Source organism: Leucopleurus acutus (assembly GCF_964270905.1).
Source record: "Leucopleurus acutus genome assembly, chromosome: 4".
NCBI lineage: Eukaryota > Metazoa > Chordata > Mammalia > Artiodactyla > Delphinidae > Leucopleurus > Leucopleurus acutus.
In genome coordinates this window covers 85,877,699-85,894,309 of record NC_139146.1, presented here as the reverse complement: position 1 = coordinate 85,894,309, position 16,611 = coordinate 85,877,699, and the positions used below count along the sequence as shown (strand labels likewise).

At 36.0% G+C, this 16,611-nt stretch overlaps 1 protein-coding gene across 1 annotated transcript in view; it reads left to right on the top strand.

The window, feature by feature from the left end:
- Window positions 1–15,065, top strand: part of LOC309960728 (transmembrane protease serine 11C-like) — a gene marked incomplete at both ends in the record, with an annotated part of 47,304 nt that extends 32,239 nt beyond the window's left edge. The window contains 6 exon segments of the mRNA XM_082837668.1: window positions 11,731–11,836; window positions 13,048–13,153; window positions 13,155–13,289; window positions 13,293–13,311; window positions 14,349–14,491; window positions 15,027–15,065. Coding sequence (XP_082693794.1) covers window positions 11,731–11,836; window positions 13,048–13,153; window positions 13,155–13,289; window positions 13,293–13,311; window positions 14,349–14,491; window positions 15,027–15,065 — 548 coding nt within the window.
- Window positions 15,066–16,611: the final 1,546 nt, after the last annotated feature.

Here is a 16,611-nt window from a genome sequence, read left to right as displayed (position 1 = left end):
CAAGACAAGAACACAGCCCCATCCATTAGCAGAGAGGCTGCCTAAAATCATAATAAGGCCACAGACACCCCAAAACGCACCACCAGATGTGGACCTGCCCACCAGAAAGACAAGATCCAGCCTCATCCACCAGAACACAGGCAGTAGTCCGCTCCACCAAGAAGTCTACACAACCCCCTGAACCAACCTTAGCCACTGGGGAAAGACACTAAAAACAACGGGAACTACGAACCTACAGCCTGCAAAAAGGAGACCCCAAACACAGTAAGTTAAGCAAAATGAGAAGACAGAAAAACATACCACAGATGAAGGAGCAAGGTAAAAAACCACCAGACCTAATAAATGAAGAGAAAATAAGCAGTCTACCTGAAAAAGAATTCAGAATAATGACAGTAAAGATGATCCAAATCTTGGAAATAGAATAGAGGAAATACAAGAAACGTTTAATGAGGAGCTAGAAGAACTAAAGAGCAAACAAACAATGATGAACAACACAATAAATGAAATTTAAAATTCTCTAGAAGGAATCAATAGCAGAATAATGGAGGCAGAAGAACGGATAAGTGACCTGGAAGATAAAATAGTGGAAATAACTACTGCAGAGCAGAATACAGAAAAAAGAATGAAAAGAACTGAGGACAGTCTCAGAGATCTCTGGGACAACATTAAATGCACCAACATTCGAATTATAGGTGTCCCAGAAGAAGAGAAAAAGAAAGGGACTGAGAAAATACTTGAAGAGATTATAGTTGAAAATTTCTCTAATATGGGAAAGGAAATAGTTAATCAAGTCCAGGAACCACAGAGAGTCCCATACAGGATAATTCCAAGGAGAAACACGCCAAGACACATATTAATCAAACTATCAGAAATTAACCAGAAAGAAAACATATTAAAAGCAGCAAGGGAAAAACAACAAATAACACACAACGGAATCCCCATAAGATTAACAGCTGATCTTTCAGCAGAAACTCTGCAAGCCAGAAGGGAGTGGCAGGACGTAGGTAAGTGATAAAGGAGAAAAACCTACAACCAAGATTACCCTACCCAGCAAGGATCTCATTCAGATTTGATGGAGAAATTAAAACCTTTACAGGCAAGCAAAGGCTGAGAGAGTTCAGCACCACCAAACCAGCTTTACAACAAATGTTAAAAGAACTTCTCTAGGAAGGAAACACAAGAGAAGGAAAAGACCTACTATAATAAACCCGAAACAATTAAGAAAATGGGAATAGGAACATACATATCAACAGTTACCTTAAATGTAAATGGATTAAATGCTCCCACCAAAAGACATAGACTGGCTGAATGGATACAAAAATAAGACCCGTATATATGCTGTCTACAAGAGACCCACTTCAGACCTAGGGACACATACAGACTGAAAGTGAGGGGATGGAAAAAGATATTCCATGCAAATGGAAATCAAAAGATAGCTGGAGTAGCAATTCTCATATCAGACAAAATAGACTTTAAAACAAAGACTATTACAAGAGACAAAGAAGGACACTACATAATGATCAAGGGATCGATCCAAGAAGAAGGTATAACAATTGTAAATATGTATGCACCCAACATAGGAGCACCTCAATACATAAGGCAGATACTAACAGCCATAAAAGGGGAAATCAACAGCAACACAATCACAGTAGGGGAATTTAACACCCTACTTTCACCAATGGACAGATCATCCAAAATGAAAATAAATAAGGACACACAAGCTTTAAATGATACATTAAACAAGATGGACTTAACTGATATTTATAGGACATTCCATCCGAAAAAACAGAATATACATTCTTCTCAAGTGCTCATGGAACATTCTCCAGGATAGGTCATATCTTGGGTCACAAATAAAGCCTTGGTAAATTTATGAAAACTTAAATCATATCAAGCATCTTTTCCGACCAAAATGCTATGAGACTAGATATCAATTACAGAAAAAGATCTGTAAAAAATACAAACACACGGAGGCTAAACAATACACTACTTAATAACCAAGTGATCACTGAAGAAATCAAAGAGGAAGTCAAAAAATACCTAGAAACAAATGACAATGGAGACATGATGACCCAAAACCTATGGGATGCAGCAAAAGCAGTTCTAACAGGGAAGTTTATAGCAATACAATCCTACCTTAAAAAACAGGAAACATCTCAAATAAACAACCTAACCCTGCACCTAAAGCAATTAGAGAAAGAAGAACAAAAAAACAAAAGTTAAACAGAAGCTAGCAGAAGGAAAGAAATCATAAAGATCAGATCAGAAATAAATGAAACAGAAATGAAGGAAATGATAGCAAATATCAATAAAACTAAAATCTGGTTCTTTGAGAAGATAAACCAAATTGATTAACCATTAGCCAGACTCATCAAGAAAAAAAGAGAGAAGACTCAAATCAACAGAATTAGAAATGAAAAAGGAGAAGTAACAACTGACACTGCAGAAATACAAAGGATCATGAGAGATTACTACAAGCAACTCTATGCCAATAAAATGGACCACCTGGAAGAACTGGACAAATTCTTAGATATGCACAACCTGCCAAGACTGAATCAGGAAGAAATAGAAAATATGAACAGACCAATCACAAGCACTGAAATTGAAACTGTGATTAAAAATCTTCCAACAAACAAAAGCCCAGGACCAGATGGCTTCACAGGCGAATACTATCAAACATTTAGGGAAGAGATAACACCTATCCTTCTCAAACTCTTCCAAAATAAAGCAGAGGGAGAAACACTCCCAAACTCATTCTACGAGACCACCATCACGCTGATACCAAATCCAGACAAAGATGTCACAAAGAAAGAAAACTACAGGCCAATATCACTGATGAACATAGATGCAAAAATCCTCAACAAAATGCTGGCAAACAGAATCCAACAGCACATTAAAAGGATCAGACACCATGATCAACTGGGGTTTATTCATGGAATGCAAGGATTCTTCAATATACACAAATAAATCAATGTGATACACAATATTAACAAATTGAAGGAGAAAAGCCATATGATCATCTCAATTGATGCAGAGAAAGCTTTCAACAAAATTCAATACCCATTTATGATAAAAACCCTGCAGAAAGTAGACGTAGAGGGAACTTTTATCAACGTAATAAAGGCCATATATGACAAACCCACAGCCAACATCATCCTCAATGGTGAAAAACTGAAAACATTTCCAATAAGATCAGGAACAAGACAAGGTTGCCCACTGTCACCACTATTATTCAACACAGTTTTGGAAGTCTTAGCCACAGCAATCAGAGAAGAAAAGGAAATAAAAGGAATCCAAATCGGAAAAGAAGTAAAACTGTCACTGTTTGCAGATGACATGACACTATACATAGAGAATCCTAAAGATGCTACCAGAAAACTACTAGAGCTAATCAATGAATTTGTAAAGTAGCAGGATACAAAATTAATGCACAGAAATCTCTGGCATTCCTATATACTAATGATGAAAAATCTGAAATCAAGAAAACACTCCCATTTACCATTGCAACAAAAAGAATAAAATATCTAGGAATAAATCTACCTAAGGAGACAAAAGACCTATATGCAGAAAATTATAAGACACTGATGAAAGAAATTAAAGATGATGCAGATAGATGGAGAGGTATACCATGTTCTTGGATTGGAAGAATCAACATTGTGAAAAAGACTCTACTACCCAAAGCAATCTACAGATTTAATGCAATCCCTATCAAACTACCAATGGCATTCTTCACAGAACTACAACAAAAAATTTCACAATTTGTATGGAAACACAAAAGACCCCGAATAGCCAAAGCAATCTGGAGAACGAAAAATGGAGCTGGAGGAATCAGGCTCCCCGACTTCAGACTATACTACAAAGTTACAGTAATCAAGAGAGTATAGTAGTGGCACAAAAACAGAAATAAAGATCAATGGAACAGGATAGGAAGCCCAGATATAAACCCATGCGCATATGGTCACCTTATCTTTGATAAAGGAGGCAAGAATATACAGTGAAGAAAAGACAGACTCTTCAATAAGTGGTGCTGGGAAAACTGGGCAGCTACATGTAAAAGTATGAAATTAGAACACTCCCTAACACCACACACAAATGTAAACTCAAAATGGATTAAAGACCTAAATGTAAGGCCAGACACTATGAAACTCTTAGAGGAAAACATAGGCAGCACACTCTATGACATAAATCACAGCAAGATCCTTTTTGACCCACCTCCTAGAGAAATGGAAATAAAAACAAAAATAAACAATGGGACCTAATGAAACTTCAAAGCTTTTGCACAGCAAAGGAAACCATAAACAAGATCAAAAGACAACCCTCAGAATGGGAGAAAATATTTGCAAATGACAAAGGATTAATCACCAAAATTTACAAGTAGCTCATGCAGCTCAACTCAACAAAACAAACAACCCAATCCAATAATGGGCAGAAGACCTAAATACACATTTCTGCAAAGAAGATATACAGATTGCCAACAAACACATGAAAGAATGCTCAACATCATTAATCATTAGAGAAATGCAACTAAAAACTACAATGAGATATCATTTCACACCAGTCAGAATGGCCATCATCAAAAAAATCTAGAAACAATAAATGCTGGAGAGGGTGTGGAGAAAAGGGAACACTCTTGCACTTTTGGTGGGAATGTAAATTGATACAGCCACTATGGAGAACATTATGGAGGTTCCTTAAAAAACCAAAAATAGAACTGCCATATGACCCAGGAATCCCACTACTGGGCATATACCCTGAGAAAACCATAATTCAAAAAGATCATGTACCAAAAGGTTCATTGCAGCTCTATTTACAATAGCCAGGACATGGAAGCAACCAAAGTGTCCATCAACAGATGAATGGATAAAGAAGATGTGGCACGTATATACAATGGAATATTACTCAGCCTTAAAAAGAACCGTAATTGAGTTATTTGTAGTGAGGTGGATGGACCTAGAGTCTGTCATACAGAGTGAAGTAAGTCAGAAAGAGAAAAACAAATACCGTATGCTAACACATATATATGGAATCTAAGAAAAAAAAAAAGGTCAAGACAAGAATAAAGACAGAGACCTACTAGAGAATGGACTTGAGGATATGGGGAGGGGGAAGGGTAAGCTGTGACAAAGTGAGAGAATGGTATGGACATATATACACTACCAAACGTAAAATAGATAGCTAGTGGGAAGCAGCCGGATAGCACAGGGAGATCAGCTCGGTGTTGTGTGACCACCTAGAGGGGTGGGATATGGAGGGTGGGAGGGAGGGAAATGCAAGAGAGAAGAGATATGGGAAAATATGTATATGTATAACTGATTTACTTTGTTATAAAGCAGAATCTAACACACCATCGTACAGCAATTATACTCCAATAAAGATGTTAAAAATAATAATAATAATAAAATTAAATTTAAAAAGACATAGACGTAGAGAATGGACTTGAGAACACGGGACGGGGTAGGGTAAGATGAGATGAAATGAGAGAGTGGCATGGACATATATACACTACCAAATGTAAAATAGATGGCTAGTGGGAAGCAGCCGCACAGCAGAGGGTGATCAGCTTGGTGCTTTGTGACCACCTAGAGAGGTGGGATAGGGAGGGTGGGAGGGAGATACAAGAGGGAGGAGATATGGGGATATATGTATATGTATAACTGATTCACTTTGTTATACAGCAGAAACTAACACACCACTTTAAAGCAATTATACTCCAATAAAGATGTTAAATTAAAAATAATTTATAAACGGAAGGACACACAAACTGCCAGAGCAGTGACTCAGTCGAAAACAATGACAGCTTAAGTCATTTCCCCATTCGTGGTACCTGTCTTCCACCTAACCAAGTGATAGTTACTGTATTAAGCTTTGAAATAATACAACTATTAAATGTAAGTTCTAGCTCAAAAACATTTCTTCTCTTTAGAAAGTCATGCATTGCTAATGCACATATGTTGAATCTTAAAAAACGGTACTGATGAACCTAGTGGCAGGGCAGGAATAAAGACGCAGATGTAGAGAACAGAATTGAGGACACTGGGTGAGAAGGGGAAGCTGGGACGAAGTAAGAGAGTAGCATTGACATATGTACTCTACCAAATGTAAAATAGGTAGCTAGTGGGAAGCAGCCGCATAGCACAGGGAGATCAGCTCGGTGCTTTGTGACCACCTAGAGGAATGGGATAGGGAGGGTGAGAGGGAGGCTGAAGAGGGAGGGGATAAGGGGATATAGGTGATTCACTTTGTTGTACAACAGAAACTAACACAACATTGTAAAGCAATTATACTCCAATAAAGATGTATTAAAAAATACAAAAGTAAATTAGGTACTGAGGCCATATCAGAATAAAGATGTAACTTTTGTAGTGTTAATCATACCTTAAAAAAAAAAAAGTCATGCGTCAGTTAAGAAAACCTCAAAGGAAGAAGAAAGTCTGTGAACAAAGTAGGGTTTCTAAATAATTAGTTTTTAAGATATAGGAATTAACATTTTTCCAGTAGAGTCATAGTAGTTTAATTATTTCCCAAAATCTTGATATGGTTTGATACATTTTACCAACCACACAAAGCTCAAAATCAAACTCTACTGATATCATGTTGAATAAAAATTAGCCTCTGGAAAGCAGACATAAAGGATTAGACAGAAATATGCCATCAGTTTAAGTAGGTGTGGCACACATTTACTCCTAGTCCTTCTGACTGCTGAATTGCTCCTGCCTTTTTGTTCAGACAGGTTGACTTTCTGGTAAAGGATTCTTTTGTCTCTCTGATTTTTTGTGCAACCTAATACAAGAGTGTGTAATTGTAATTGGCATACATAACTGGATACTCCCTCCTGGATTTATAGAAATCCAAGAACATAATAAAAATGAACCTACTTTGACATTTACAGTATTTAAGTTATAGAGTAACTGGTGATTTCTTTTTGAAGAGAAACTCATAAGTCGAAATGGCTACTGGATTTACAGTTCTCTGCATCTGAAACTTGGGACATAATTGTAATTCACTTACCCTCTCCTCACACACTTTGCACATGAATTAAACAGGTTTGCCATTCTCCATAGATGTGGGGCCCATACCAAAATTATCAGGAGTAAATCTCACTCTATAATATTCCCTAGATGTCTAGGAATGAGTAGACAATGTTGAAGTGTACCCTCTTCTTAAAATATATTTTTATCCAAAATGAATGAGAAATGGAATGGCATGCTTAATTGAATGTTCTGAATAATTGAAATTTACTGCACAAAATGTATTTATTTTTAAATGAGCAAAATGCACACAACACCGAGAAATGCACTAACTATAAAATTTATGTACTCTCTCCTAATTACAAGCATTATTTGTTCTGGTATGTAGTTATTTGAGTGTCTTAATCTGTTTCCTCAAAAGCAGAGCCTGAGACAGAGACTTGCATTCAGTAGTTGATTTGAGAAAGAGTAAAGGACAGAAATAGTAAAATGGGGAGAGGAAGTTGGTCATCACTAGCGGCAACTCTAGCTCCATCTGGTAGGACCTTACTAATTGTATTTCAGAACTGTGTTCCCCTGTGACTAAAGGGGGAAGCATTTGTCCATCAGCTCTCAGCCAATTCTGGCTCCAACAGTTACCTCCCACATCTCCTATTGTCCATCTTGGAATGTCCGGTGGGTTCCTTCTAGCAGAAAGTGAGAAGTCCTAGGTGCTGACTTGAGAAGGGCATTTGTTACTCCTGAGTAGAGAAGATCCAGATCTGTGTGGACTAGGTCACCATACTGTGACTGGGATAAGATGGGCCAAGAGTATTTAAAATGGCATTAAAAAGTGTCAAATGCATTTAGTATCTGGTGGTTTGTATTCAAGATGTGGTGAAAGATTACCATTTTTCATATATTTTAGTACTTTCTAGAACCCAGACCTCTTTTTCAAATATCTTGTGATGGGGAACTTGAGAGTCTTTTTAGAAACAGAATAATAAATACTAAGATTTTATTACTCTCTATGCTAATCTATGAACATAGAAATTACATAGTCAGGATTGAATAAAATGATTATGCCTAAAGAACAATGTGTTCTCCAAAACCAAATAATTAATATGAATTAATATTAAAACAAAATGTGTTCATAAATGTAACTATTTCCCTTTTCTTCCCCCTTAACTTTTAGACATTGCAATGCCAACAGCAGAAAATCCTCTCAATACATGTAAGTTCACTAATAAAGAGTTATTTTCTAGTAAGAAATTCCTTAGATGGAAAGAAAAAAAACCAACCCTCCACTTGAGAGTCAATGTGGTATCCGTAAAGGTGTAATGGGAACCTTTCTTCTGGAAACTCGTATGAAGGTGACTGTAGATGGTCTTTGACTGATATCATGGATTTAAAATGAGGAACACATTATCTCATGCCATGATGGCAGAGGGGATCTAAGGACTGCAGTGATAATTAAGAACTTAGACTCTAAAACTAGCTACACATTAGTTTTGAGCCCCAGATCTAGCACTTCCTAACTGGATGAATTTACACAGGTTATTTAACTTCTCAAACCTTCCGTTCCAAGCTATTGTGATGATAAAAGAAGGTACAAGTAAAGTACTTAAAAGAGTATATGCTCATGATAAGCACTCAAAAGATGTCAGCCCTTTGCATTTTCTACTCTGCTGATGAAAACTTCAGGCTTAGGAACTCACTGTGGAATTCTGATCCTAGAAGCCAAGTTGAAGTCAGCTGCCTTACATACAAGCAGCTGCTTGCTGGCCAAGGCATTCTGTTTCTACTCTCCCACTAGCCGCTTTGGGAAATGTGATCCCCAAGGTTGCTAGAACCTGGAGCACACTGTCAGGAGAAGCACTCCTCTTATCTGAGGTTGATTGGAGCAACTGGATTAGAGGAATTGCTCTCCAGAGCCAGGTGACACCGACCCCAATGGCTCTTGCTATCCCTCAGTCACATCACGGCTATTTCTGAGCAACCTGGGCAAAACTTAAACACAAATCTGTATTAGATTGTTTTTCTCTGTGATATATTTTGACTGAACAACGCTGAAGCAACTGATAAGACGTTTTTAAGTCAATTATTCCAGTTAAAATGTTCAGTGCTGATATGATCAAAATCCACAATTAGGAATTTGTCAGGTTGGTAGAGAGAGGTAGTCAACACAGAAATAAAAGCAGTGGTAAGAAAGAGATTAGCCAATTTGTCCATCCCCCCATCTGGGACACTAAACAACCATCCAGACCAGTATCCTGAATTTGCCTTGGTTTATCTGAGATTTTAATTTAAATAAGAAGGGAGAAGGGAGAGGTAGGCAAGAAAAATCGAACAGGGTTGAAGAGAATAGAGTTTGGCATGTGACGTAAAGTATATTAAAGTGCAGTAATAGGATAAACAACAAGGTCCTACTGTATAGCACAAGGAACTATATTCAATATCATGTGATAAACCATAATGGAAAAGAATATGAAAAAGAATATATATATATATATATATATATATAAAACTGAGTCACTTTGCTGTACAGCAGAAATTAACACAACATTGTAAATCAACTATACTTTGATAAAAAAATTTTTTTAATGCAGTAATAGCTGATAGAGTAGAAGTTAGAAATGTAGCGAGACTGTAAGAGCTTGGTAGATTATCTGATTTTTCGGTAAGTATCACCCAGAGAGTCTTCATTTTATTCCTTAAATCCTTGAAATTTGTCAGATGACCTCTTTCAACATAACAAAAGCTCTAAGGTGCCAGGTAAGATTTTGGCAGAGGTAATAACAAGGTAGTACTGCAGAGGTGGTGGCTAAAAGCTTAACAGACATAACAATCATGAGTAAATAAAAACTCAGAATAAAGATTGGTGCATGGATATAAATTAGATTAAAATTCTGAGTAACAGCAGAAACAGAGAAGTACAGTCACCCAGGGGAGGTTCTCCTAGCCCACAGATTATCATCTTTGTTTTTACATTCCTCTGAAGGAAGTTGAGTAAAAGCCAACTTCCTTTAGGAGTTGTCCAAACAGAAAGGAAGATCAGGAGGAACGCTTATATCTTCACATTCTGCATTATTTTCTTTATCCTCTGTAGCGTTCCTGTTAAGGGAGTGGATAGAAAGAGGGAAAGAAAAGGGAGTCACACTTAATGAGTCAGTGTGAGCGCTGTCTCATTCAAATTCAGTGATGTTTATCAAGAGGATGCCTTAACAACTGAAGTTTGGGTTTCATCAAAGAGAACAATCTAGAATCAGAAGCAATATACAAACTTAGGGATTTCAAAGGGCTAGTGAAGGTTTTTTAAAAGTCTACATGTCCCTCCCCTGTGCTTCTAATCCTTTCCACCCTCAGGAGAGAATACCTCAAGATACATCTTGTCACATATAACAAACAACATCTCTGTGAAGCAATTGACCATCTAACCTTTCCAATTAATTTAAATATTCTCATTCTTGATACAAACATCTTTCTTTAATTCAGAGTTTCTCAACCCTAACTACTGCTTTGGGCCAGATAATTCTTTGTTTCAGGGACAGTCCCATGCATTATAGGATTTTTAGCAGGATTACTGGCCTCTACCCACTAGATACCAGTAGCCCAATACTGCCCCCCTCCCAGTTATGACAACCAAAAATGTCTCCAGATATTGCCAAATTACTCCTGGGGATGGGAGGTGGTATGCAAAATTGACACTGACTGAGACCACTACCTTAATCTACGCCCACTGCATTGATTTTGGCAAATTTTATTCACTCTCCAAATTCTTAGGAACAAACCTAATACAGAAGAGGGTTTTGCAGTCAAATATTTTTATTTTAAGATGTCTCATGGATTACACTATATAGACTTCATTTCTACAAGCATTTGAGAACTTGTTTGTGCTCCTTTTATGTGATGGGTTCTCTCCAGTAGGTTCTGGAGATACCTTTTTATTTAAAGATACGATTCTTGCCCTCTAAAAATATTTATTAGTGAGGCTGACGATCTCTAGCAAAAGGTACCATAAACTGTTAAGGGACAAGCTCAGTGCTTTAGTTGGAGTAAGACGAGATAGTCACGAGAATCAGAGAGAGGGTCAGATGGATAGAATAATAATGAAGTTACACTATTACTGTAGATTTGCTTTAAAGACTTAAGAGTCTAGCAGTTTCTCTGGATCTAAATTGACACTAAAGCACAGTCCTGATACAGAGAAGCATATAACTTTGGGAAAAGTGTTGGCTATCTTCATGTGTTTTTCCTTTTATCCAAGTATTGTTTGTTGTAACTTGAATGCAAATACATTTCTGTCTACTCTGTCTCTCATCAATATCTCATTCACATTGACATTCATTCACACTTTCTTATGAATGTTTAATAGCAATTATTGCTTTAAACAACTGTTCACAAAATTAAAAAGCACACATTTCCCCATGCAACTTTGTAATTTGTTATGCAATTATCTTCCAAATTTAAACATTTAATTCCACCTACCTCTTTCAACAGGTCATAGCAAGGCCGAACCATGCACAAAAAGATGTATGTGAGTGATGAGGATGGGGGAGGAAGATGTCAATCTATTTTGAATGAATTCTCAGGAAATCTCATGTCATTAGTAAATTAGTCCTGACTTTTCCAAGACTGTGTTTTTTCTCAGTTAAAAGTTAACAGTGAACCATATTATAGGAAGGTTGTTTACTATGGGAATGCATGCATAAGTGGTATCAATATTATATGCTAATGACTCGATTTTGAAAAGGCTGAGGACAGCACACAATAACTCCCGAAGGGGAATGGCCCTGGCAAGCTAGCCTTCAACAGAGCAATGTCCACCAATGTGGAGCCACTCTGATTAGTAACAGCTGGCTTGTCACTGCTGCTCACTGTTTCTTAAAGTAAGCTCTGGACCACTTAAAGGCCTCAAATTCACTCAAGTACCTAAAAGTCTGGTACATATCTTTCAAGAACATAGTCATACAACTATGCTTCCAGCTGTACAATATTGTGAGGTATAGCTCAAAATTACTCAATGAATTATCAGTAAAATATATATATATATATTCAGACTAAAGCAGGGTTGTCAACAGTGGCACTACTTTTTGGACCAAATAATTCTTTGTGGTGGGGGACTAGCCTGTGCATTACAGCATGTTTAGGAGCATCCTTGTCCTCTAAACATCAAATGTCAGTGTCTAGAGGACAAGACTGACAACCAAAAGTGTCTCTAGACATTAGCAAATGTCTCTTGGAAGACAAAATAGCTCTCAGTTGAGAATCACTAAGCTAAATCTACTTAATCAATTTTATAAGGAAATTATAAATCCCAAATTGAATATGGGTCTTCTATTCCTTTCTCATCATTATTACATTTGGTCATATTTACTTAATCATAAGTATTTGAATCCATCCTGCATCCTCCCATATATGTTATATCTCTACTTGAAATGATTATTTCTTTAAAGGATATATTATTACACCAAAAGTTTACTTTTTTTATACCTAAAAGTTTTTTACCCTTTTGTTTGATGGTTCATTTCACTAATTTCTGTTGGTTCTATATAGCACTTATTGTTTTTATATGTAAACAAAAATCCCTCTCAAACTTGAGAGTTTTAAAATGTTCCGGCAGTACTACTTTCAGTGCTTAATGTACAACCCTTGATTAACAAGTAATAGTAAAAGTCAGAAATATTTTCTATTTATAGTTTTTAATGCATATAAAAGAGGATTTTAAAAAAAGAGGATTTAGACTATTTCCTTAATTTCTACAAGTTCACTCTGTCCCATATTCTTGCCCACTTTTTATTTAATCTTATTATCTTGTGTTATTATATTTATCTTTCTAAATCCCCTTGAGTCTTTTCTGTACAAAAAAGAATAAAATGTAGTTTACATGAATTATCCTTTAAAATAGAGCTTATTGAGTTATTCCAAGTCTATTCATGTTATCATTATTTTAACTTTTTTCTTACATATAGCTTTGCTTTTGTATGCTTATATGCACTATGAGAATTCAAAACTTATCTAGTTCTTTAAAAAATATAAGATATTAATTCCTACAACTCCAATATACAGGACTTTTAATAAATAAATTCATTTTCTTTAGGGCCAGGGATCCCAAAGAATGGAATGTTAGTTTGAGGCTTCTTTTAAGTGATCCACAAATACAGCAAAGTGTCAAGGATATTATAATTCATGAAAACTACCACTACACCAGCAGCACACGATAATGACATTGCTCTTGTGCATCTGTCTTCACCAGTATTATACACAAGCAACATCCGAAGAGCATGTCTTCCAGAAGCTTCTTATGCATTCCCACCCAGTTCCGATGTGGTGGTCACTGGATAGGGAACATTAAAGTCTGATGGTGAGTTCCTAACCTTCCATCGTTACATGGTTTGAGTTTTAGGAGTCAAAAAAAATACTCAGAATTACAATTAAACCTGAGAAATACTCTCTCTCTCTGGGTCATTTTAAAGGAGGTAATGTGCAATGGGTTGAAAATCATCCTCAACAACATTCATATAGAAACTACAATTTCATAGAACTGTTTACCTTAATTTCCCTTAAGAATGGCAGTTTTTACAGAAATGATTATTTGAATAAGTAATTCATTTTCCTCCATTTCATTTATTCATTCACTCATTCAATAAACATTTATTTTGATTACGACCTTTATTCCAAGTACTGTCCTAGGTCGTTTGGATATATTAATGAATAAAATAGGCAAATATTCCTGCCCTTACAAAGCTTACATTCTTAGCAAAGAAAGACAGACAATAATCACGAGATACAATAAATAAGTAGATTACATAGCATATTTTATGCAGGTAAGTACCATAGCAAAAGTAAGAACTACAGGGGATTTGGACATTTGTGATAGGGTAAAATGAGTAGCTCTCTGTGACAAAGCAATACTTGAGCAAAGACCATTTAAACCACGACCCTAATAATGTAAAGATTTAGTGGCTGTTTGTGTTCATAAATGTATTTGAAAGCAGAAAAAAATAAACCACAAAATTCCAAAACTCAGAATTTAGTCACAAACAGTAGAAAATCTAAAAATGATCATAAAATGTATATTTCTGGAATATGAATTTTTTGTTTTGTTTTCTAAACCATACAGGTAATAAATATAAACTTCCAAAACAATTCAAAAGTAAAAACGATCCCATCACACATGGATGGACACACTAAGTATTTCTAAATATGATGATTTTTAACAATAGCTTGGTGTATTCATAACATTCCTTCTTTGTTATTAAGAAAGCACACAAATACAAGTTTAATTAAAACATGTTTTACATTGATTTGGAAATTTTACATAGTGTTAGATACTAATAACCTAGCCAGAGAGATTAATATTGACTTTAGCAAATGTTATATATATATTTTTTCCTTTAGGAACAAATCCTAATATACTCCAGAAAGGATTAGTGAAGATTATAGATAATAAGGCCTGCAACAGTAAAGTGGTATATGGTGGTGCAATGAAACCCGGAATGTTGTGTGCCCGGTTCCTGAAGGGAAGTGTGGATGCCTGCCAGGTAAATCTGCTTATTCCATTTTCAAAAAGGTTTTTTTCATATGTTTTTTAATTTCCAATTAACCTGTTCAATTGTCTCAAAAGACTGATAATTTTTAAAGATTTACGTTAGCCCAAGTACCTGATTAAAATTATATTGCTATCTGATAGGTCTCATTAAAGTACTATAGAGCTAAAGCACCCTTATTGTTATAAGAAGCTTTGAATGGGAGTGGGGATGAGACTCAATTTGGAATAAGCAATGAAGAGATGAAATTGAACATTGGTGACTTTAGTTCAACTGGCCCTCTTTGACTGGGAATCACAACTGGGTCCAACAACAAACCTATGGATCATGGAGCTTTCTTGATTTAGGGTGGCTCCAACATCCTAAATGTTTTATTTATTTGACAAACCTTATATAGCATCTTCATGCCCATCCTAGAACTACTAAAGTATTACTGTAAGTTATCTAAGCAGGCAGAATCAGTGATAAATCCAGAAGGACCCTTATTTTATTCATTCAATTCAATTTACTCATTATTCTTGTACTCTAGGAGCTAGAAGACATGCAAACAAGCACTTGTAATACATAATTATCATTTCTTATTACAGATTCCCATTTCGCAACTGTCCCATTAAACCTATTCTTCAAAGTCATGACAAACTTAAATTCTTGTTTCTCTAAATTTTCTCGCAGTCCATCACTCTCAAACCCATGACTCTTCTAAATTTGTGCAGCCTAGAGCCCATGTTTTATTATTTCAACCACTCTATTGACAGCCCCTCAATGATTTCACCATCTTCTAATTCCCCCACACCCATCCTAATCTCCAAACACATAGCAATCTATTTACCTTATTTGCTTTTATATGCGATCTCCTGAGCACAGCTAAAGCCTTGTGTCATGTAGTTACAGCTGGGTCCTTAACACACTGTAGAATCCTTTAATGCATCTTTTATGGTGCTATGTCAAACTTTTATTATGTTCTTTGAATGTATCCCACCATGCCCTTATATTCCTTAGCAAATGACATTTCCTACTACTAACTAGAAAAAAAAAATGACAGCAACTACTCCTTTAATTTCTTTCCTTCCTGATTGAATAGTAGAAGAAACTTGTTCATCCTCAGCTTAGAAGGTAAGGATAAGTACAAATATAAATCTATTAGGAAGAAAAGAAAAGCTAATCTCTTACATTGTGTTCTTTATCCACTCTGTTTTCATCCACACAGGTATTTGAACTTTTCATTAATTTTGAACTTTTCCCATATTTTCCAAACTTCCACTCTAATACAGTCTTCCACATATTCTGCAAACATTATTAGATCTCTCCTTTAATATATCCTACTCTGTCTTTCTTATTCCCTTCTTGGTCAAATCTTTAAAGAATAGTTTACAACAATGTTTCACAGTCTCAATTTATTCACTCACTGACCCATTGCTTGCAGACGTTTGCTCTACTAGTCCATTGAAAGTATTCTAGCCAAGATTACTAATGATTTTCTAACTGCCAGATTCAATACACGCAGAGTGTCAGATGAACTAGAAGCAAGAAAGCTAGAGATAGTGGGCTCTATTAAAATATTTTGCCTGTGAAAGGTAATAAGGGCTTCAACTAAGACACAGTAAGAATGAAAAGACCATAAGACAGTTGAGTGACCAGGACTGTGAGACTGATTAGATACGAGGAAGAAGAAAATGGAGTTATACCTGCTAACTCTATATTATTCCCTGAGCAACTGGAGAGAGGGTATATAGGAGAAAGAGCAGGTTTAAGGAGGGTAAAAGTTCAGTTTGGGGTTTGCTAAATTTGAGATGCCTGTGGAATATCCAGGTACATATGTCCATTATATCATTGTAAATAAAAACCTTGAGCTCAGGAAAGAGTTCGTCTAGAGATATATACCTAAAAGTCATTGTCATCTGGGTGGTAGTTAAATTCATGAGTATGGATACAATAGCTCAGATAAAGTATATAAAATAAGAAGCAGCTAAGTAACAGAACTCAGGTATACATGCTTTTAAAGGGCTAACAGTAAGAGATAAGAAAGATCAGAAAGACAGAAAAGCATAAAAAATTGGTCTCACGGGGGTCCAGGGATCAGAAAAAAAGGGGATGGTTAGTGACACATGACATCA